The sequence below is a fragment of the Centroberyx affinis genome, unplaced genomic scaffold, assembly GCF_046629955.1.
Source record: "Centroberyx affinis isolate AG114_WGS23_722 - 3 ecotype Tasmania unplaced genomic scaffold, CSIRO-AGI_Caff_v1 ptg002832l_1, whole genome shotgun sequence".
Lineage (NCBI taxonomy): Eukaryota > Metazoa > Chordata > Actinopteri > Beryciformes > Berycidae > Centroberyx > Centroberyx affinis.
This window is the reverse complement of record NW_027280974.1, coordinates 9,673-33,709: the sequence shown is the minus strand read 5'-3', so window position 1 is coordinate 33,709 and position 24,037 is coordinate 9,673. Positions and strand designations below refer to the sequence as shown.

General features: G+C 39.7%; 1 protein-coding gene across 2 annotated transcripts; it reads left to right on the top strand.

The window, feature by feature from the left end:
- The first annotated feature begins 4,598 nt into the window (after positions 1–4,598).
- On the top strand, positions 4,599–22,741 carry LOC139658098 (bone morphogenetic protein 1-like). 2 transcript variants are annotated; one of them, XM_071536129.1, is made up of 20 exons: positions 4,599–4,740; positions 8,628–8,738; positions 8,896–9,045; positions 9,267–9,384; positions 10,336–10,514; positions 10,762–10,867; positions 12,096–12,220; positions 12,461–12,576; positions 13,078–13,180; positions 13,400–13,516; positions 14,964–15,109; positions 16,157–16,352; positions 16,758–16,883; positions 19,233–19,393; positions 19,569–19,749; positions 20,855–20,980; positions 21,437–21,564; positions 21,713–21,926; positions 22,192–22,442; positions 22,607–22,741. In XM_071536129.1, the coding sequence occupies exons 1-20, from the start codon at positions 4,599–4,601 to the stop codon at positions 22,739–22,741; spliced, it is 2,931 nt and encodes a 976-aa protein (XP_071392230.1). The 2 variants fall into 2 exon arrangements, with proteins under 2 accessions (XP_071392230.1, XP_071392231.1); XM_071536130.1 differs by having other exon boundaries at positions 8,628–8,746; positions 8,934–9,045.
- The last annotated feature ends 1,296 nt before the right edge of the window (positions 22,742–24,037 follow it).

The window sequence follows — 24,037 nt, the reverse complement described above, 5'->3', positions numbered from 1 at the left end:
AGGTACACATATAGAATACTCTCCAGTTAGAGTTTCCCTTTCTCCTTCTCTCTCACGGCGCTTTGATGCAGCCAGCCATGCTCCTAAGTCAGATCTCCAAAGCATGAAACGTTTCCTTCTGGATCAGCGTCCCATCTCCACAGCAGCAGATGTGCTGAGAGAGGAGGAGTGAAGCTGTTGGGACTGACTGATCTGCTCCCGCTCTCTCCACACTCAATCTTTTTAGCACACGGTTTCACAAGTTCACAGAACCAAACAAAACATGTGCTCTTTTTTATTACTTCTTTCATTTATTTCTATGAATGACACCCTCCAACTTTCATTAGATACATTTGTTCTTGCTAACTCTTGTTTGTTTTTCACCTTTCTTGCAGTTTTATTCTGTTCTACATCCTATGCATCAGTGCCACTCAGTGGTAAACAAAGGTACTAAGTAACTCACTGTGCCTGAACATGAAGTGGCAATTCAATACATCTTCATTTAATGTTGAGGTGTCAATCTCAGAATTTTACCTCAGAGATTAATGCAATAAACTTGGCAGCACATTTGGTCTGGGCATGATGTGTCTGTCCTAAAGTGAATCATACTGGAACAACTGATGCAAGATCACCTTACATTCTCTCATGTCAAACACATGAAAAACCCTCAGTGATTCACCAAGGAGATACTGTCCAGATCACATGCACAAATGGTTGTATTAGCTCTTTGTCGTCCTTTCTAGTATCTCCAAGAAGCTGATGCTTTCTGATGAGATGTCCATGAGTTGAGTAAAGTGTAAAAATTCATAAGTTCATCATTAGGCCCCATCCACAGCATAATGGTGTCATCAGTGTAGCGGTACTAACCTTTGATGTAATTAATAAATGGATCGGCTCCCTCATTAAGAACACAGTCCTTCTCAAACATCGCTACATAAATAGATGCAGTAGAGGGAGCTAGAGCAGCTCCCATAGCAACCCCCTTAACCTGCTTATGGAAAGTGTCTTCAAAGTAAAAAAATATATATATATTGTTGAGGACAAGGGAGGCAAATTTGGTTTTACAATCATTAGAGGAAGTCTGTTCAGCTCTCTGTTGCAATGTTTGTGCCATTGAATTCAATGGCATCTCTTTATAGAACATTGCTGTACAGTTACTGTATGTCAAATGTGACCAGTGTGAGCTTATTGATGTCAACAGGTGTGTACGATTATTTTTCTGAAGATTTTGTGTAGCAAAAATGATAGGTGGCCAGTGTGATGTTTAATCTGTATATAGTATATAATCTGTGTATATCCCATTGTTATCAGTGAAAAAAAACAACTTATTTGTATTGTACAGCTGTGTTTTATTGCTTAATTTGTTGTTTTTTGTGCAAAATAACGTTTTTGTAATCGATATTTGAGCTGTGGGTTTATAGAAATGGCACTTTTATTCCAGAAAGATTATACATTTTATTCTTGTTGTGGCTGGCTGAACATAGGCGACTCTAGGATGTAACATAGCGAGGTCGTTCTTATGCTGACAGTGTTGTGAGGTGTTTGTAATCATTCACAGTTCAGCGCATTTGGTCTGCAGTGACGGAGGCAGTTATGTGGAAAAAAAACCCAATTGCAATTTCTTTCATTATAACACCACAGGTATTGATTAGTGTTAGTTAGAAAGTATAGCTATCAATAAATCCAAGGTGGCGACTAGATTTATAGTTGAAGGGCGTTGTTGGGATAGTTGTTGTATTTGAAAGACCATTGCTAATTGACAACAAATAGTAAAGTTAAGTGGCATGGTATATGGTTTATATGATAATATGCATGCTACACTATTTCTATACCTCTAATCAGGATGGGCTTATGGCTATATTCAAAGCAGACACTTAAATCAAATCAAACAAGACATGAGAATTCCAATACTGGTACTGCAACATAAATATTAGAAAGGAACAAATAGTACAAATGTCTAGGCAATACAGACTAAAAAGGCACCAGGGTAAAAGCAAGGTTAAAGAGGTAACAGGATAATAAAAAGTTTAAAAGGCACCTAAAGTAAAAGCAAGACTAAAAAGGTCAGTCTTGAGTTTTTGTTTGTTTGTACTGTTTTGTACATTTTATACTTGCACTTTAAAATGTAAGCTACCTCTGTACATTTGCACTACTGTCCATTAATGGCCAATATCCAAATCTTTTTATTCTTCATATATATTTATATATATATATTTGTATATATATATTTTAGAGATTTTTTGTATATATTTCATTTATTTTTTCATTTTTGCTTTACAATACTTGCTCCTAATACTACTTTTATATTCCTGTACTTTTTACCCTGTACCCTGCGCATATGTCAAATACAACTTGAATAAAACTTGAAGCTTCAATCTGTAGATATGAGGCCTCTAGTAGGAACACATTTTGGCAGCATGTCATTTATATACTCAGTGGCAAGTGCATGGATGGAAAAATTAATAAAAGAATCTTAAAATCTATTCTGATACTGACTGGTAGCCAGTGCAAGGAATTTAAAAGAGGAGTGCTGTGAGCTCCCTTCTTAGTTCCAGTTAAAGCTGCATTTTTTACAAGTTGTAGTTTCCTTATGGTCTTCTTGGTAAGGCCTGAGAGCAGTGCATTACAGTAGTCCAGCTTGCTGGTAATAAAAACATGCACCAGTTTTTCATTGTCCACTGGTGAAATAACGGTCTGACCATTGCAATGACAGATGGTAAAACACAGCTTTTGTTACATTCCTTATGTGTGGCTCACAATTTAGGTTACAGTCGATGATAACACCCAAATTCCTTCCTGATATTTGACATTTTGAGAGAGTGGATTGAATTTTAAAATCAGTTTATCTCTTTCCCCCTTTTTCTTATTACCTCTGTTTTATCTTGGTTCAGTTTGAGGAAGTTATGCACCATCAATAGATTGATATCAGAGATGCAATTATAAGGGAGTCTAGGGGCTTAGATTATCTGGTGCAAAACAGATGTAAAGCTGGGTGTCATCCACGTAGAAATGGAAACTGGAAACATGCTTGCGGATGATAGCCATGATAGGTAAAATATAAACTAAATAGTAGGAAGGGGTCAGGATTGAGCCTTGTTGCACCTCACATGTTAAATTAACTCTTTGTGATGAGAAGTTGCCCAAAACTATCACGATTTATCTTATCTTCACTTTTCTGAGATGGGTCCAGTGGTAGGTCAAGCAGTGACCAGCTGTAAACTATAGTCACATGGCTAATGCATGGCTACAATATACAGGACTCTAAAGTGCAACCATTGTGAGTCCTGAATATAGCTTCAGACTCACAAAGACTCAATTCAAAAAAGTACAAAACAGTCACAAAACAACAGGGGCTGCTGTGACAGACAGCTACTCGTCTGGCACCAAATTCTTGGAACCAAGTAAGTGAGAATGGCCGGGCCTTTCACCCAAAAAATGATGGCAGTGGTCCTCCCTTGTCCGTGCCAGCATAAAAAGCAGTTCATGAAAGAGGCTAAATCTTCTCTTGTCATCAGAGCATTGACATGACAGGAAACTAACTCAGCTGAAAAGATATGAGGCAGCAAACGGGATTTCTCTCTTGTGCAAGCTAGTAATGTGTTGCCTCCTTAAACTTGGCATCCACATGTGGCAAGTTACATTTCTGTTTAAAACTAAACTGGCATCCAGGGGGAATTACTAGCTCAGTCAAAAGGACAGCTGAGGAAGAAGTTCCACGCCTCACGCTCAGTAAGTGGATTATGTTTCTGATCTTTTTGTCTCTTATATTGTGCTGTTGTTAACCTTTGTTTTTAAATCATGTACTGTATCAGCTGCTGCACCATTGTGGAAATCAAGGGGTCTCTGATTCCACAGATACCTGTCCTTTATACAAGGTGTGTGTGGACGAGCATGCAGCAGGTGTGTGTGCAGGTGCATGGGGTTATGTCTCCTCACCTATTGAATATGTAACTGAATGGTGAGATACTACAGTTTTAACACTATAGAGAACCTGTGAATGTTTTTTTTAAAACTGGACTGCAGGCCAGCCTAACTAATTGACCGTTTGAATTCATTACTGGAGTTTGGACTGAAAGCAAACATGAGATTTAAAAATGTATTAATTCCTCAAACGTTTCAGTGTGTAAATATTGAGGAAGGACGTTTAGGAAGCAGCTAGAGATTAAAGCTTTTCATCTGTCTTCCCTGCCAATCTCGAAGCTGTGAGTTAGGCCAAACTGATAATATTGCTCTAAAATAATTCTCACTGGGCCAGCAAAAAAAATTGAAATGAGTTTTGAGACTTTACTGTGTAATCCTTAGAAAAACCCCATGTGCTTATTACCCATCTGACAATCTACTCACCTATGGAACAGCTGTTTCAGTACTTCGCCCTCTGGCAGCAAATGCATCGATCCGTGTTTTGCTGTAAACTGTGTGAGCTGAGCATTTCTATCTAACTTTGGCTGTGCGCCCGGTCCTACAGTATGTCAGCGAATCGCTGCACCAGAATGAAGACGTGAAAAAGCAGCGCTGTGTTTATAAAGCGGACCGTCGCTCTAGAGAAACTTTTGCGCTTATTTTCCTTCCCTTGTCAACGCTCATAAGTTTATTTCTGCTAAAATAGGTGAGCACAAGTCATGGCTGTCGTTCCTAAATTTTTGTTCCTGCTTTGTGGTCTACGCGTTTTACTGGCGGTTGATTTGGAGTTTGTGGACACAAGCAGTCTCATTTACCTAGGTGCCCCAGATGCAATCGACTACAAGGATCCTTGTAAAGCTGGTACAGTGTCTTTTACCTCCTCTACCGATTTAGTGTTGTTGATCTTACAAATATATCTATGCCATGTTTTGAGAAATTATATAAGTGTTACAAGCATGATATGTCTAATAATATATCCCTTTAGGGCCTAAATTATTGTGGAATAAGCTGTTTAAAATAACTTGAAACCTCTAAAAGTCAAGTGTAGCCTCTGTCTTGAGCAATAATGTAGATGTGAAGGTGTAATGTTGGATAAACTGTAATGCAAATAAACAAATGTAGGCTAGTGCTTTAGCTAAAATAATAGCTCTACATGATTTCAGACTGCTGCTCTTCTAATTAATGAATTGTGTCCCAAGCACAGAGATCCTGTTTCATTTGTTGGAATCACCTCATTTCAACCCACCTGCTACTGTACAGAGCAATTACAAAGTAGCCTGGACAACCAATAATATTTATTTTTTTTATGAGGTGTTTCATTTTGCTGTTGAGTTTTTACAGTTGTGTCTCTGTAGTCACTAAAAACTAACTTGCAGACACTTCTTAAAGCCTGTTCTCAGGTGCTCAGCTGTGGGTTCACTGGGAGGCTTCATGTACAGATCAATGCAGACAGCTGTCAAACCCAGGCAGGTCTGAAGACTGTTCAGCCAAGCGTGCCTTAACTTGCACAAACCTCTATGAACTAGATGGTCAAATCTATGTAGAGCAGCTCCTGTTGTTACCAGTAGAATAAAATGATGCCGTGATGCATTTGAGTGAGCACCTGCACAAGATGTTACTGCCAAGTGACCAAATAGGCTTCTATATTTTGTTTATATATCATTTTATACAGACCATTCAATCACTATATTTCCTTGCTCTCCTCTTCATATCTTCCAGAGTTTCTGGTTCCCCATAAGCACTATGATGTTATAGCCGAGGTGGAGACCCCTAAAGTCACCTTTACTCAACCCACAAGTCTTTATCAAGTGATGATGTCCAAGTTTCAAGTCAGATTGCAAGTCAGACGGGTCGAGTCTTAATTTATGTCCCCGAGTTCCACTGTAGCACACCAAATCGAGTCATAAGTGTAAAGCAAGTCAAGTCCAGTTACTTAATTGTGTGCGCTAGGATACTTAATCTACACTAGAAAAGAAAATATATTAGATATAATATACATACAGATAGATACTGATAATAATATTTAGAAAACATGTTTTTTGTAAACAAATCAAATCTAAAATCTTATCAATGCTAGTTTAAGTCTTGTGTAAGTCAGTTTTGTCCCTGCCATGTCAAGTCTGAAGCTGATAGATGGTAAATTGGTCTGCCGTGCCTATGTTTCCACTAATGCATAGCCTTCTGTATTGCTGCTGAAAACACAATATTTCCTTATGGTCAGTTAAAATTCCAGATAATTCTTTTGGTTATTATGGGGCCTCCAGCTGGTTGGGGTCCATTTTATTTGAGACTGTTGAAACTTCCAAAACACACCACTCTTCCCCGAGGCTGTTGCCTGGAGACTAGAGGTCATTGAGGCCATGCCAGAGCAGTCCTCGGCTGGACGCCGGTGAAATCCCTCTGGCTTCAGGGCATGTGGTGCGCGCTGCAGGGGTGACAGTCATTTACAGTCACCCTTTGCATGAGTGAATTCACTTCAAAGGCAGACGCAGGGCCTGCTATGTCATTTCAGTTGGACTTTCAGGCCTTCAAAGGTTGTTACATCACATGAGGAAATGAGGGATTTAATGGGAAATACTCAAGTGTGGCATCCTGCTTGACAAGCACAATATGAAATGCTGAACTATGCAGTATGTACGGTCAAAATAATGGAAACATCAGCTTAAAGACCCCCCTCAGTGATAAACACTCTCTAATGGCTTGGGATGGATGATTTTGGTCAAATCACATCCCAGAGGGCAAAGTCAGCGCCTGTCACCTGTCACTATAAAATCTTAAATCTGATGTGGGGTTTGGGATTGTATGTAGTTATAGAGAAGCTGAGGCTTGAGGCTGACATCGTTATCATGTTGTTAAACATAGTGAAGAACAGTTGGGTCTTGTGCAATAGATAGGAGTATTAACATCCCGGAGGAAGTTACTAGCATTAGGAAAGAAGGCTAACGCTGTAAAGAAATAATTAAAAACTGCTGGAAAATGTATCTTAACACCAGTGTTGGGGAATGTTATTGAAGACACACACACACACAGACATACACGTACTCCACACACAGAAATCTCTGTACAGTACGTAACATGAATGGCTAGAAAATACAGCACACTACACAAAAGGAAAAGACGCTAAATGGGAGAACAAGTATGTTCTCTCCCATTTTTAGAAACGAGAATGGATTTTTGCATCTGTGATGAAAACAAACATCTTCGTGGAGTAAGCACTGAACAGTCATGGCCTAGTTGGTTGGTCACAAAAGACTGAATGATTAACTTTAGAAGATACTGAGGTCTGCCATGCTGTCTCAGTAAGAGTGATGATTTGACTGTACAGAAATACAGAAATATGTGTAGTCCATGTAGTACAGCTTTTTAATTGTGAATTCCTTGTTAACAGCATGTTGTCAGGCATGTATAAGGTCTTTACTCCGAGATATAGGACTTTACTCCACTACCAAGTTAATCCATTACTGGTCATGGACATTTAACAACTTGTAGTAGAAAATAATACAAATTCTTAAGATAAAACACAATTTGATGTCCCTCCCTGCTTAAAGTTGCACATCGAAAATAATGTTTATAGTAGCCTACTACACTTTAATTAAGGAAATTTGACATTTTTGGTCTCTGGTCCTAGAATTAATCAGCTGATAAATCGTATTCTTAGACTAACATTAATACTGCTCTTGACCTTTATCACAAATGTTACACTTAATGATTTGTGGCCTTAATTGTATTTTACTGACAAGGCCACTTTATTACAAGAGGTTTGTGTAAATCGGTGGGACTTCCTTGAAAATGAAGGTTGGTGAAGAAATATAACAAATCCATGCAGACAGGACAGATTTAGAGGCTATTCATATGAAACTCAGGTAACAGTAGTGCAACCATTGTTAGGTACAAAGTGCTGATTTGTATGTTACCATTGTCAGTGGCTATTCAGCAGCGTTGCGCTGTTCAGCACAGTGTGCTCACCACCCCCTCAGTATATTCAGTGCCTATGTTCAACCTTTGAAATGGCATAGCCCCTGTACAGTACCAGTATGTGTAGGTTTGTGTGTTGATGTGTGCAGTGCAGACCCATTCAGGAGGTGTGTGTGCTGATCAAACACTGGATCAGACTCACAGCCCAGTTCGGGCCTCCTATCGGGGCAGAGATATGCACTGATCACGTGGCAGCAGACAGACACAGCGGAGCTTGGTGTTGGCCTCTCTCTGCAGGAAAAAAAATAATTTCTGAATGTAACTGTAATTTAATGACAAGCATGAAAACCAGTTGTGATGGTCTCACTTTGAAGCTGGTTTAGTCCATACAGGGCCTTTGTGACCTCCAGTTCGTTTAACCCGCTGCTCAAACAGCATAACAATACGTACGCTCAGCTACATGTATAGTGGGTGTGTGCTTTGTGTTTGTGAATGGGTTACAGGTTTAGAGTAGGTTATGAGAATTTGGTCATTGGCATTGTTATTTTCGACTTTTCTCTTATTTCAGTTTAGTTTCATTTTATTTTTCAGATCGAGTTTTCTAGTTTTGCTTTAGATTCTGTTTTCAGAAATGCTTTGTCAGATTGTTTACACTTAAATAAAGGTGTTCATACTATGCATGAATGCGTTGATAGTAGATAGTAGGACTCTGAAAATAGTGACATACTGAAAATAATAATTCCCCCTTTTTCTCATCTTAAATTTGTTTTTGTTTGTTTTTTAGATTAATTTCACCATTATGTCCTTGGTATGTGTTTGTGTGTCTGCCCTAGCTGCCTTTTTGGGAGACATTGCCTTGGATGAGGATGACTTACGCATGCTGAAAGAGGCACACGGCCTTGAGGCTGCACAGCACACTGTCCAGACCAACCACACAGACATAGGTATCAAAGTATGAATTACTGAATAAAATAATCATAAAAACAGTGTTGTAGGGCTATAGTGTCTTATTCATAATTTTGACATAATTTTAACCTACAGTACAGTCAGTTCAAATGATGGGATGATATCCAACACAGACCTTTCATGTATTGGTTACAGTGAATGGCTCCACTTCCAATGGGAGTAGCAGGAATAAGAGAGCCGCAGACAGACAGGGTCTCCCTCGTAGGAGGAGGGCCGCCACCTCCAGACCCGAGCGTGTTTGGCCGGACGGCGTCATCCCATATCTGATCAGTGGGAATTTCAGTGGTAAGTTGTGACTGAGGAGGAGGAATCTTTCATCAACAGCGGAGCTATGTGTTGTTCACTGTTAGCATCTGTTCTTTTTTTTTACGAGAGTTACATGTGAAAAGATTAAATAAATAAGCGAATGTTACTTGTCGCACACAGTATACTCACAGTAATACATTTCAGTCAAGATGTCAAGCCAACTCTTATTCAGAATAAGAGGAAATCACTCTCCCTTCCAGGCAGTCAGCGAGCCATATTCCGTCAGGCCATGCGTCACTGGGAGAAGCACACTTGCGTAACATTCATTGAGAGGACAACTGAAGAGAGCTACATAGTTTTCACCTACCGACCTTGTGGGTGAGTTGGGTGCACGGTCACCATGTTTAAATACAATAAAACTGCAGCCACTTCAGAGTTTCAGTTGGATTGGACCCTGTTAGAGTTAGGTAATGATGAATTAATGTGCAAAAACAGTGGATTAGGCCTATTAACAGATAAACATTGTTGGTGTTGTTGGTGAACACAAAGCCTTGTCAGATGCATGTCATTAGGCAACAGGCATCTCATCCTGCTGTTCTCAGTCATGCTTATGATAGATTACAGTACTGATGGTCTATTCCTGGAATGCCGTCTTCCTTCACTGAAACATAATCACTTCCTGAGTAAGAGGGCAGCACAGGAAGACAAACCTGAAATTATATTTTTATCAGCTTATGTTTGTCTGTATTGTACAGGTAGTACATCTCCCTTATCTTTTATCAGGACCAAATGAGATCGCATAGCCCGCTTTTCCCTTTGACCCACAATGCCTGTGGTCAGTATCCATATCTGAGCCTGACTCTGTTGAGGTTCTGGGCTGAACACATAACTGTGTGACATAAATGTGTGACTAATGTGGTTATAATGCTTTCTTTAGATTGTAAAATATGCTGAATGTTTAGTAGATCTGTACAGGCAAGACAAAACAAATTAACGGGCAAACAAACTATAAAACTATATCGGGAAAAGTCATCTTTACTCACACTGTTCCCTGTAGTCATTCAGTGTCAAAAAATGAGGCAGACTTAAATGTTTTCATTGAAAACCAAACAAGGATTTACCTCGGCTCCACTGTTTGATAGAGAATCCTAGACTCTTCAATCACATTTTGTCTTTTGAACACAAGGGGCCAAGATTGTCTTTCTTTAAGAAGTCAGTCCTGCTTTAATGCCAAACTGCATTTCAGATTCACATGTATACGCAAACAGCAGAAAAGGAACGGTTCTGGGTGCTGCAGAATTTGGACCTGATTAGTGTCACACTCTACAGGTGTTGCTCCTATGTGGGGAGGAGAGGCGGAGGCCCTCAGGCTATCTCTATAGGAAAGAACTGCGACAAGTTTGGCATTGTGGTACATGAACTTGGCCATGTGATCGGCTTCTGGCATGAGCATACACGTCCAGACCGTGACGAGCATGTGAGCATCGTCAGAGACAACATCCAGCAAGGTAATGCATGTGTGTTTTGGTGCATTACATGCTTGACGTGAGTGGGAGTGCATGGATGTGCGTGCTTCCAAGTATGTGACAGTCTTTTAGTCACTACCCCTATATTTGGCTGTAGTAAAGTGCAATGGCTATACTTCTTTAAATCTGCATTTGTCATTCAGATTTGTATTTTTATTGAACCAGCCGCTGAACATGTTCCTCACTGATCCTCCTTGCATTTAGTCCATGACTCTCCATATATCAACAGGACAAGAGTATAACTTCCTGAAGATGGAACCAGGTGAGGTCGACTCACTTGGGGAGGTGTACGACTTCGACAGCATCATGCATTATGCAAGGAACACATTTTCCAGGTTGGCATATAATGCTTGCTCATGTTTTATAGTATTTTACTTTGAATATATAGATTCAGTTTAAGTATTTTTTTAACCTTTATTATCCAGGGAAGGGTTTGCTGAGCGTGCATGTACATACAGTTACACATTATCAAGTGGAAGCTGTACAACCACAGTATGCTGCCATTGGCCACTGAGCAGCTCCACTGGAGCAACTGGGGGATAAATGCCTTGCTCAAGAGCCTAATTGTTGAGGGAAGGGAGAACATTACTGATTCACTCTCCTCACCCCGATTTGCTTAGCACGTCTGTTATTTGAACTGGCAACATATAGCATATTGCCCACAGCACACATATTGTATAGCCCAAATTTTGAAAAGAGTTTAATGAAATTTCTTTGTGTGTGACTAATTACACTTTGCCTCCTTTTATGTACCACCAGCAGTATCCACTCCTCTAAATTTCTAATGTTGAAACAACAGAAATGACCCATGTCCCACTGAAAGAGCTGTGACATGTTTTCTGTCATACTGTGTTAATGACAAAACTGCTACCACGACCTGGTGCATGTCCCCTTAAGTAGCACTTCACTTACTGCTAAACAAGCACCGCAGGAAGCCTCAGGGGATTTGATCCTTATTGTAATAAGAATGGTTTCACTCTAGCCTCCTTTTCATTTCTGTCTTGTGCATGTTGTTACCCTGTTGCTTTTCTCTGTGCTTTGGTTTTTACCTCCATCACCACTTTGCTGGTCTGGGTCATGGAGGCAAGCCAAGCTAAATAAAGGCCTGCCAGTTTGGGCTTTGTTGAACAATTTGGGCTGGAGTGGCCTTTTTCTCTGGCATTCAGGAGTGGGCTCCACTGAGCCGGCTGGCACAGCCAAAAGGCCCCATTCAGACCGCTCTGTTTGCACATGCTTGTCATTCATGGGTGCATCACCATGGGAACTGTGCAAGAGTGAGCTCCAAACCCAGAGGGAGGATATCAAAATCAATAAAAGTGTCAAACAGTTGGACAGGGATCTGATCTGAATCTTATCAGGCTTTTTGTGTGAACTTAAGACCCAAATTTTCCTGCACATATACAAAGTCACCCAGTGTTATTTCAACTCATGATGTATGATTCAACTTATGGTGTGATTCATTTTCTGATGATTAGATGCTTTTATCTTTTCTGAGAAATGATTACAGCACTCCAACGTGTGGTCGGGTTGCTTTTTACCCACTTTGTGATTTGTCTGAAACAGAGGCATCTTCTTAGACACAATCTTGCCCCGTTATGATGTCAATGGAGTCCGGCCTCCTATTGGACAGAGGACGAGGCTTAGCAAAGGGGACATTGCACAAGCCCGCAAACTCTACAAATGTACAAGTAAGACGATTTGATGTGTAGAGGCTGTAATCACGTAATGATTATAGCCAAGAAAATGAAATCATATATTGATCAAAGACAGTTAGGTATTGAGATCATGACTAAATGTGTATCAACTGAAGCTAAAACCTCTCCTTTGTCAAAGAGGGTTTTAGCTCAAAGCCTCTACAATCAAATGCGGTGTGTTAGTAAAGCCCAGTCCCCGGGCCTTATTGATGGCATGGTGTGTGGTTGTGACAGGGTGTGGGGACAGCCTGCAGGAGAGTATTGGAAACTTCTCTTCCCCTGGTTTCCCCAACGGCTACGCAGCGTATGCTCACTGTATCTGGAGGATTTCTGTCACACCAGGAGAGAAGGTGGGTAGATGAGAGTGAGCAGCAGGTTAACAGCTCAGCTTACACACTTTGTTCTTTTTCCCTGTTAGTTTATTCTTTCAGTATTGGCCAGCTAAAATATCAACACTGTCTATATTCACATGCAAACAATACACTGGTTACTGTAATCAGATTTAAGTGGCAGTTCAACTAAAGCATTAATGTAGTGTGAAGCAACGCATTTTCCTCCAATAGCTTGGGTTCACATGGATTTATTCAATAGTCAGTCAACAGCCATCTCAATACCCAATCAAAAATCAATGTACTGCCTTAACCAGGTTGATATCATGTTATTAGTGTGCATGTAAACACACTCACTGTAGTTCCTGGCAGTTCTTTGGAGTCATTTTGTAGAAAGTTGTTAATTCTTGTGAATCATCTCATGAATATAGATAGCTGTTAAATCTTGATACTATATGTTACTTGTAACCCCCCAACCTCCATCTGTCTCTTCTTCCTTGTGTATCACTGTATTTCTCACAGATTGTTCTGAATTTTACTTCCATGGACCTCTTCAGGAGTCACCTGTGCTGGTATGACCATGTGGAGGTCCGAGATGGGTTCTGGAGGAAAGCTCCTCTGAAAGGTCTTTACATGGAAGAAAATTTAGAATAGACCTCCCCTCTCCCCATGGGGAACTATCCAGAAAACTGTCATTAACTGTAAACAAATGTTTCTCTAACAATCAGATGAATATAAAAAATATCTATCCCTGGCTGTCCATTAGACCTATGTTTTAGGCTCAGTGCTGTGAAGTACTAATTTACAGGCATTATCATTATTTTCTCATATGTTATTGTAACAGGCCGTTTCTGTGGAGACAAGCTTCCAGAGCCCGTCATCTCCACTGACAGTCGACTGTGGATTGAATTCAGAAGCAGCAGCAACTGGGTGGGCAAAGGCTTCTCTGCAGTCTATGAAGGTACTTCATTACAGTACATCAGTAAATCAGCTGTGTGGGAGGAGGTTGGGGGCACAGACACAAATTTCTTCATTACTATATACTGTATCTAATATACACTCACTGGCCAAAATAATTGGAACACCAGTTTTCCATAAAATATAAAAGAGCTGTCACATGTTTGTTAAGCAAAACCTGCATCCCCTTGTTCTTTCTGATTATCTACACTTTCAATTGTTTCAATTGTGACTTTCAATTCATGTGCAACTTTTAGATTATGGATTGTTTTTTTTGATGAGCATGACAATTAATCATAATTGACTGGTAAACATATTATTATCAAATAATAATAATTTATTAATCAAATGCTCATATTTTGCCAATAGTTTTCATCCACACTGTCAGCTATTAAAAAAAAAAAAAAGCAACAAAATCTGGGAACCACATATGGTCCGTCAACACCAGCTCTTTCTAACAGAAAGATTTGTTTCAAATTCTGAATTAAATTAGTGAACTTTAGTTGGGCCAAGGTAGCTAGCAGAGGCTCCTGTTTATAACACATAGATGATTTGTAAAAATGTGTATTTGGGCAACGTCATCAGACAACAACGCCTTCAGATTTTCTGATTGATGGTGTTGACACACAGTTGACAGTGTTGACACACAGTTGACGGTGTTGACAAGTGTCTTTTAGTTGTATAATAAATGTCAAGATTCGTCGTGGCTCAGTTGGCTGAGGCACCGACAATGTAAAAGGAAGATTTTTAGGCTCTAAATCTGTTGGAAAAAAATAAATATCTTATTAATATCTAACCTTATTGTTTCTGGCGGTGTTGACACAAACTAAGTAATGACATGAAAAACGTAAAATTTAATAAACATGTCAAAAAATGGAAAAATCAAGAGGTTTCAGTGAAACATCGCTTTATAGCTGAGAATCTGATGCCAGATTATATATATAGGCAAATTTATATCAGTCTGCAAGAGAGAGTATTTTAATGTTCACTTCATCCAGCTCTCGTTATCAAAGATTATAAGCAGACAAAATTTCATCTTAAACTATAATGTGAAACAGACAAAAATGACGACTGTTATAGCATAATGATAAAAGTGTAAAATAATAACAAAAATAATATCTGGATTGCACTGATTCATATGTGTTAGAAGTATTCCAAAAAGAGCTGTGATGAGTTTTGGGAACATCTGTAGTCCAGTTTGTAGTTTGTAGTATTGTAATAATTCATTCCCACTTCATCACTGATTCACACACTATGTTAAGTCAGTTAAAAGATATGTGTTTATTAAAATCTGTTATGTAGATAGGATGTGCAACCTGTAGAAAGCTCATCTCCGGATGGAACAAATCACCACTGATCTCAAGGTAGTGGGAAGATGACATTGTTAAAGGAAGAATTCAAAGATGTACTCTTTCTCTCGTCCTTTTGCACCTTTCTTTCTCTCACTACAGCCATCTGTGGGGGCGAAGTGAAGCGGGACAGTGGTCAGATCCAGTCCCCCAATTATCCTGACGACTACCGGCCCAACAAAGTGTGTGTGTGGAAAATCACAGTAGCAGAGGGTTTCGATGTTGGCCTCTCTTTTCAGTCGTTTGAGGTAAAATCACACTTGTTGTTTTCATTAACATATTAAGGCAAGGTGAAAACAAAAGGCAATGTTATTTTAGCCCAATTTTATAATTTTATCAGTGTCACATAGGGGTTGACCATTGACTTTTCATAAGTAGACTACTGTAAACTTTTGCAGTAGTAAAGACCACGGTATACTTGCTGCGAAAACAAATCTCAGCAGGTTTATATGGACAAATGCAGAAAATGAAGCGGCACATTGGCTTTGGACTCCACAGTGTCCAAACTAGCCGAATTCTTCGCACCAGACCCCAGTGCACCACCATCTGCAACTGGTCTATAGTATCACATGATTCGTTTTGTTGCCTTGTGTAAAAACGTCCCCATTTTCCGGTTCATTGCCTTTGTTTACATCTCAGTGTTAACAACTCAACTCAACATCTTTGTAGCAAAAAGTGTTTATATAAGTCCAATCAACACTTATTACATTTTTTAAATTGTCTGTGTTCATTACCGATCGGCTTCTAAATCTTCATATTCCATCAGTCGTTGTTGCTGTTGTTCTCTGAGTTTTTGTCACCTCTATTTCCAGTTTCCCTTGTTACGGTTACCTCTTATATTTTAATGCACCCCCACTGGCATAAAGTGTAAATAAATGAACAATAAAGTGAGTGTACACAAATTTTTGCACACTGCCATGTTCGACTGTGCTCCTATTTTGGGAAAGTTTGATTTCATTATTAGTACACTGCCGCCTTAAGAACAGATGGCTAAGGAAACAGAGTGTCGCTTCTGCCAGATCTAGCGGCTTGCTTGTTTGATGAGCTGAAAATATGAGATATTACTTCCTACAACAAATTCTTTGTTAGATATGAAAAGTAGTGTAACTTCAACAGTATTTAAGGTATTTCTCTCACAGCCTAGTCATTTTAGAGAATGGGAAGGGAAGACAAGGCCTCTTACAGCCTCACAGTCCTAACAGGGCGTAATTGAGAAAATGTCAAAAAGAACATCTGCTGTAATGTCTCTCTGTAGAAATTATCCCATGTAAACACTCTCCTTGCCTCCGCTGTAGATTGAGAGACATGACAGCTGTGCCTATGACTACCTGGAAGTGAGGGATGGCAGTTCGGAGAGCAGCCCCCTGCTTGGCCGTTTCTGTGGCTATGACAAACCAGATGACATCAAAAGCAGCTCGAATCAACTCTGGCTGAAGTTTGTGTCCGATGGATCAGTCAACAAAGCTGGGTTTGCAGCCAGCTTTTTCAAAGGTTAAATGTGATTTCAATTAGGAGGGCTAACAGTGATAATCAGGGCTTTCTGCAGAACCGATGTAGAAACTTTTTCCCATAAGGTGACAAGTACTTTAAAATTTCAGATGTCGAGGTGTCACTTTCAAAATATATTGCATCAGTAATCAGTAATTCAAGTCAAAAGAACTTAAAGAATAATGATGGCTAGGTAGAAATTAAAATTCCCACAACATGCTGCTGGAATAATTTGATTTATTTGGATCCATTAATGGTTTCTGTAACAGCCAAATAAATGTTGGAGATACTCTTTGTTTTGTCTGTGTATTGCATGTATTTGTGTCTGTTTGTGTTACTGTATTGTGACAGTGACTGGTGATATTTTTGCCCAGCACAGACTTAATTTCACTGACTTTCTATTGCTAGAGATGGATGAATGTTCCAGACCTGACAATGGCCACTGTGAGCAGCGCTGCTTGAACACCCTGGGCAGCTATAGGTGTGCCTGTGACCCCGGATATGAGCTGGCGTCTGACCGACGCAGCTGTGAGAGTGAGTATAGCCGGGGTCACCCCACCCCGCCTTGACACCGCTACCACACACACACACACACACACACACACACACACACGCATACTGCTACACCAAAAGTCTGATGTGAAACTTGCTACACATACTCTCCTGTGTTTGCGTTACAAATTTGCCAAATGCACCGCCAAAGTCCACCATACTGCATTGGGTCCATAGGGGGCGCCACAAAGGCAATGATGTGTACCTCCTATTGTGATTGATGGAATTACAGAATTTGCTGCATATGCTTTAAATAACGCACCAGTCAGACAGATAAGGTTAAATCATCATCAGTCCAATTGACACGAATATTGGTCCACATTTCCAGCTGTCCTTGCTCTACAAATTTGCCTCAAGGAACACCAAAGTCTGCCTATTGGACTTGTTACTGCCTACAGTTTATTTCTGTATGTCTTTTTCAGTTTGTGACCTAGCAACACCAACTTAGATACACAGCTTTAGGGCATGCACCTACACAAATGATCCATATGTCGACCCAACCAGATAAAAAATATGACTGAATATCCAGGGAACATGATGAAGGGTGTGGCAAAACTGATAACTCATAACTCATTGATTGTTTATCCAATCAACAAACTACATTTGTTGAGTAGAGCGGAAGACACATGTTCGCAAGTACCAATGCCAAAAATGTGTAATTGTCATTGATGTTTTTGTTTTTGTTTTTTGGGGGGTTTTTAAATATGGTGCTGACAATTAGTCAAAATATGAAGCTTGGCGTCCTGGTGGCTCACTGGAAAAAAAAGTCTCAATGCAGCTGGACATCCTTGATTAATTCCCAACTTGCAAATGATTCCTGTTGACTATTTCAGTAGCCAAGCTCACAAGACAAAAACAGTTCCCATATTCACAGTGACATCTAAAGTAGTGTTTCCTCAGGGCTCGAGCTTACAATGTGTCAGTTATAAGTTGCTCATATTTTGTCCGTGTAATACTCAGCCATGACAGGAGACGCCTGATTCCCTGGCAATTCCTTCTTTTACCACAAGAGGGCAATGCTCCCTTGCTGCAGCGTCCTTGTCAGATTGCAGTCCATCAGGGCACTATCTTGATTAATGCAAATAATTCATAATAATTCATAATAATAATAATTTCAGAACAGGGAAAAGTATTTCCCTGCTCTGAAATTTGCTGCATTCCATATAATGTTATAACAACATGCTTACATCAGTGGTAAGAAAGGAACATGTACTCCTCTAAGACAGAAAAGCAGGAGAGTAGATTTGTCCCACCAGCATGAATCAATTTAGGTTTTACATCTATTTTGTAGTTCCACAGAGGGACAGAGGCCCATACTGGAATCTGTAATGCTTATCAAATATCTGAGACAGTTCAGTTTCAGCTATTGTAAGGAGTATAGACTAACAAAACATTTTAAAAGGAAAAATCCACTACACAGTTGAGAAAGCAACACAGTCCATTGTAGCTGTAGCTTTCTTGCCTCTGGTCATGTTGCTCCTGACTGCCCCCTACTGGCCTGGAACCACCACTGCCACCACTTGTAGGATAGGCCAACTAAAGGGTCAAAGAGGGACATAGGCGGCAGATGCAGTAGCAATTACAAATACACCGGGTTTGATGTTACAACCCTTTGCACCATAATGCAGGGTGAGCATTCATACAGAGGTCAAATTCAGATGTCAAAAAGAATTATGTACTAGAAGAGATGTAATAGAACACTTTCTGTTGTTGTAGGAAATGCCTCATCCTCTATAGCTCAATTTACTTCTGGTGTTCCTCAAGGCTCCATCCTTGGCCCTCTACTGTTCTCAATGTATGGTCCCTTTGGGTCAAGTTATTCGCAAACATGATGTTACTTATCACTGTTATGCAGATGACACCCAACTACTACTATTACTACTACTACGACTACTACGACTACCAAATATGTAACACTGTTTTCCATACGTTCACCATCGTGCCCATTATATGTTTAGAGATAGATTTTTAAATGATTGAATGTGCAATAATTGGAAACTGCTTTTAACTTGTGGAAAGTATGACCTGTTTAACTGTCAGTACAAACAACACAAATTACTTGGCTTTTCATTATATATATATATCTTATTTTAACACATTATATATGTGTGTGTGTGTGTGTGTGTATATGTATATATATATGTATACATTAAAAATATATAAACACATGAATATTATATATATGTATATATATCATTGTTAAAGCGATTTTTTTTTTTTTTTAAAGTCACAAGTTCCAGTGGTTAGGTAACTAATGTAAAAAATTATTGAAAGTGTGAAGCTTCTCTCCCACAGTTTCACCACTAAAGTCAGCCTGTCTCCCACCAGCAGCTGCCTGTGGCGGGTTCATCACTAAGCTGAATGGCTCCCTGACCACTCCTGGATGGCCCAAAGAATACCCACCCAACAAGAACTGTGTGTGGCAGCTGGTGGCACCCGTTCAGTATCGCATCACTCTGCTGTTCGATGTGTTCGAGACTGAAGGCAACGATGTAGGTTCATGACCTTATCGATTTGCTTGTGTTGTGTTTCTGTACATGGTTAGTATGTCGTACCCTGTCTGCAGAGACTTAATCACTGATAACTAAAATCGAGATCATTTCCCAGGCCTAAATCTTATTTTAATGCCCTGGATAGTAATTAAAACTTTCTAGTGTTTGCCATCAGGTATGTAAATATGATTATGTGGAGGTGCGCAGTGGGTTGAGTTCAGACTCAAAGCTTCATGGCAAGTTCTGTGGAGCAGAGAAACCCGAGGCCATCACCTCCCAACACAACAACATGCGGATTGAGTTCAAGTCAGACAACACTGTCTCCAAGAAGGGCTTCAAAGCCCAGTTCTTCTCTGGTGAGACATGAAAAGTGAACTATAGAGAATGTATTATGTAATTCACACTAAGGTCCAGATCTGCTTAGAAGGGCAAAACCATTATCCCATACTGTAGACCAATGCAGGCAGCTGTCTTTAATTATGTGTCCAATTTAGCAATACCTGTCATATAAATAAGGGTGGCACAATTTGGTTGTGCTGTGAAGCTTAGATTGTAGTTGAAACACAGCATCAGGGGACAGAAAAAAGAGGGACAATAGTTTTTGTTGGCAAATTAAAAGTAATTTAATAGCATGCATAATGTGAAAGTAGACCAAATCTTTCAATCTTTATTTCTATTCCCATTCTGTACATTGGTTTGCAAAACATTTTCTCAATTCTACAGTTTTTTTCTTCTGAAAAATAATGTGAAGGATATTTCATGGCATATGTAATGCTATTTGGCAAAATGATTAATGAATGTAGAATGTGCTCAACTCCATCAACTGCAGTATAGATATGGCCTGCTTAATTAGGCCACAGATGGCTATAGAATAAATGATACTGCTAGGTTAAAAAGATTTCTATAGGCTTGTTTTACTATAATGTAGTATGGCCAACAGTCCTACTAAAATATCCACATATGGAAATGTTATCTCATTTATTGCTGAATTAAACATGAAAATGTAGTCATTTCTGCAATGGGAAAAGCTAAACATTACATTGTTGTTTTTGTTTTCAAAAAATGGCCAGTGGCCAGTCCACACACTGTATTATTTATTTAGACAATGGGTAATGAAGCAAGGGAGACATAGTAGGGCAGACACAGGAGAGAAAGTTCTACTGGGATATGATCCAAGGCCAGTGGGGCACACGTGCTTTCAAAGGCCGGGGACGCACCCACTTGATTATTTCTGGGCACAAACAGTAGCTTTTGCTCTCTTTCCTCTTAGGATTATTTTGTGCACCTGGTTAGTAGACCAGAGTCTTCTACTTGGTGCCTGCACCAAGTGATCTGTAGTTGTAGTAGTAGATCTGGGCCTAAATGTTAACTTGTTAATGTTAAGTGCATATGTGCAACTTACAATGTCATATTCACATGCATCAGTGAGTTTGAACCGAATCTCTTCAAATTTCCCAACAGATAAAGATGAGTGCTCCAATGAAAATGGAGGCTGCCAACATGAGTGTGTGAATACCTTTGGAAGCTATAGTTGTCAGTGCCGCAGTGGCTTCGTGTTGCATGATAATAAGCATGACTGCAAGGAAGGTACAGTATGTGTCTGTGCTGCAGCATGTCTACATATCTCCACTCATGTATTAAGTTGATTTGACAGTTAATCTGATGGGTGAATGGATGGATGGACAGATGGATGGATGAATGGATGGATGGATGAATGGATAAACCTTTATCAAATATACAATCAACCACAATGTCATATGTTTTAAACTTTGCCATTGACTAATCAAGTTCATTTTTCAGCCTAATCAAACTGAAACTGGTCCGCACTTAAAAAAAAAGTACACTTATGCTTTTCCATTACTTATTTTACTTATTCATTAAATACCTCTATTCGTCTGCATAAAAGTGAGTCTGGAAAGCTTTACTTTTGCCTTCCGTTTACCTTTATTTTAATGAATGCCCATTACGGATAAGAGAAAATGATGTGAGCAACTTTTTTTTTCCTTTGTTTTGTGTTGTTTCTTGTTTCCGTTTTGTTTTCAGCGGGCTGTGATCATGTTGTGAACAGTGCAACAGGCACAATCAGTAGCCCCAACTGGCCTGATAAATACCCCAGCAAGAAGGCCTGCACCTGGTCTCTTTCCACAACCCCAGGCCATCGAATCAAAATTGTATGTCAACTGTATGTGTTATTGGATTTATTTTTTTTTCTCATTTAAACATTATGTCATGACCAAAATTAAAGAGACTTCAAAAGTAGTCAACAAAATATCGAGGCCTTTCATGTCTCGTGTTAATTTCACTGTAACTGATTCTCAGGCTTTCAATGAGATCGACATGGAGGCTCATCTGGAGTGTGCTTACGACCATCTAGAGATCTACGACGGGCGAGACGGCCGCGCGCCGAGCCTGGGACGCTTCTGTGGCACCAAGAAGCCTACTCCAGTCATCTCTAGTGGCAACAAAATGTTCCTGCGCTTTTTCTCTGATAACTCAGTACAGAAGAGAGGCTTTGAGGCTTCACATAGAGCAGGTGGGCAAAGCAGTCACCAAGTTAATCTTCTCCCCAAAAAGCTTGAAAAAAGTAAATGGTAAAATTATACTTTGGAAAACAAAAGAGGCAGATAAAGTCATTTAATAAGTGACACATACACTAATGTGATGGATTTAGTTTCAACTTCTTTGAAAACACAAAAAAAGTGAGGCTATGGGTATGTTTTCTGTGTCTGAGTTCTGCATTCTTCACTTTTACGAGCTTCTCTTTTTGACTCTCTAATTTTGTGGTTGTACATTCCCAGAATGTGGAGGAAGCCTTAAAGCTGAGGTCAAGACTAAAGATTTGTACTCCCATGCCCAGTTTGGAGATAACAACTACCCCGGAGGCTCAGACTGTCAGTGGGTGGTCTTGGCCGAGAAGGGTTACGGAGTGGAGATCATCTTCCAAGTGTTTGAGATCGAGGAGGAGGCAGACTGTGGGTATGATTACGTGGAACTGTATGACGGTGCTGACATCAAGGCTCCAAGGCTCGGACGATACTGTGGATCTGGGGTAAGGCGGAAAGTCTGAATGTTCTTTGTTTTGTGCAGTAAAAGCTGCATCAAACGTTTCCTTCAGTAAGATTCTATACTATTATAATTCTATAACAATGCAATACTGTCTCAAAAGTTTCTCTCTTCTTTCTCTCTCCCTCTCTCTCTTTTTCTCTTCCCCAGGCCCCAGAGGAGATTTACTCAGCTGGAGATGCCATAGTTATAAAATTTCATTCAGATGATAGCATCAATAAAAAAGGCTTTCATGTGCGCTACACAAGCACAAAGTTCCAGGACACATTACACGCAAGCAAGTGACTCTCTTCTACTCTAGACTTAAAAGGAGACTTCACCCCTAACATTTGGTTGGACGCGCCCATTTCCCGAAGAGGAGCGAACGCATGGATTGATTCCACAAACACCAGCCCACACGCCCTACAATCACATCTGTAAGGAGCGAAGCCATGCAGTAATGTTTAGCCTTTACATTTGGCATGATATAGATTAGGGGTGAAAGGTAAGGATTCATTTGAATTGATTATTTCAAGTAAATTCAGTTACGCGGCCTGTTATGAATCGATTGCATCACAGCACTGTATTAGTGGTCAAGATATAGAATGTATATATTGTGATATAGTTTGCCACACAAACGAAAAACACCTTGTTTTTTATAGTCACAATATGGACTGCGTCACTTTTTACTGTGTCTGAAGTTGAAAGGTTGATTCCTTCTAATGAATGTAATGCACTATTAAATTCTTTGGATTATATCATTAGACAACTGCACCTGATAAGTAAGGAAGACAGGAAGAAGCTGATTTGTTGAAAACGCACAATTCCTGAAATCAGACCTGGTCTGTTATTTATTATCATTAGTGGGAGAAGGATAAAAAACTACCCTTGCAGTTTTGACTTAGACTAGTACTGGCGTTATTAAACCATCCGCTATATAAGCGTTTGGCTGAGGACCCGCCTGTGGATAGGCAGTTGGACAAAGACTCCCTAATTTGGAAGTTGTAACTAACTTCTTTGAGAGAAGGACAACCTGGGACTTTTTAAGGACCCCTGGGGTCCACGGACCACACTTTGAAAACCAGTGGGCTAATGAGTATCCTTCAGGTTCAGCCTGTTTCATCTAATGGCCTTAATAGGCCTTCTCATCCTTACAGTAGATGACCCCAGATCACTTCCACATAATTGTAACTAGTATTTTATGTCCAGAGACTGATTGATCCAACTTTACCCTTAAAGTCCACTGCATGAAATCAAATTAGATTTCACTCAAATCTCAACACATTATTGACATTTGTGTAATTATGGCCTTTCAAAATAAAACTGCATTCACTGTAATTGTTTATTTTTTTGTAAACACAAAAAATCATGACACAGGCATAGCAAAACTAAAAAGACTAAACCAGTTGTAAAGAAGACTAAAACATAATCAGAAGGATGCCAGCGTTCCTGAGTTTGTTTTTAGTTTTTTAGTTTTAGGTGATTCAAAGTTGCTTTATTTTCCACTACTAAAATGATCCCAATTTACATGCCAATCCACAGCCATAATCCATCACTGACAGTTTTGCTGGGTTCCACATTATACAGGGAAACAACTCGTTC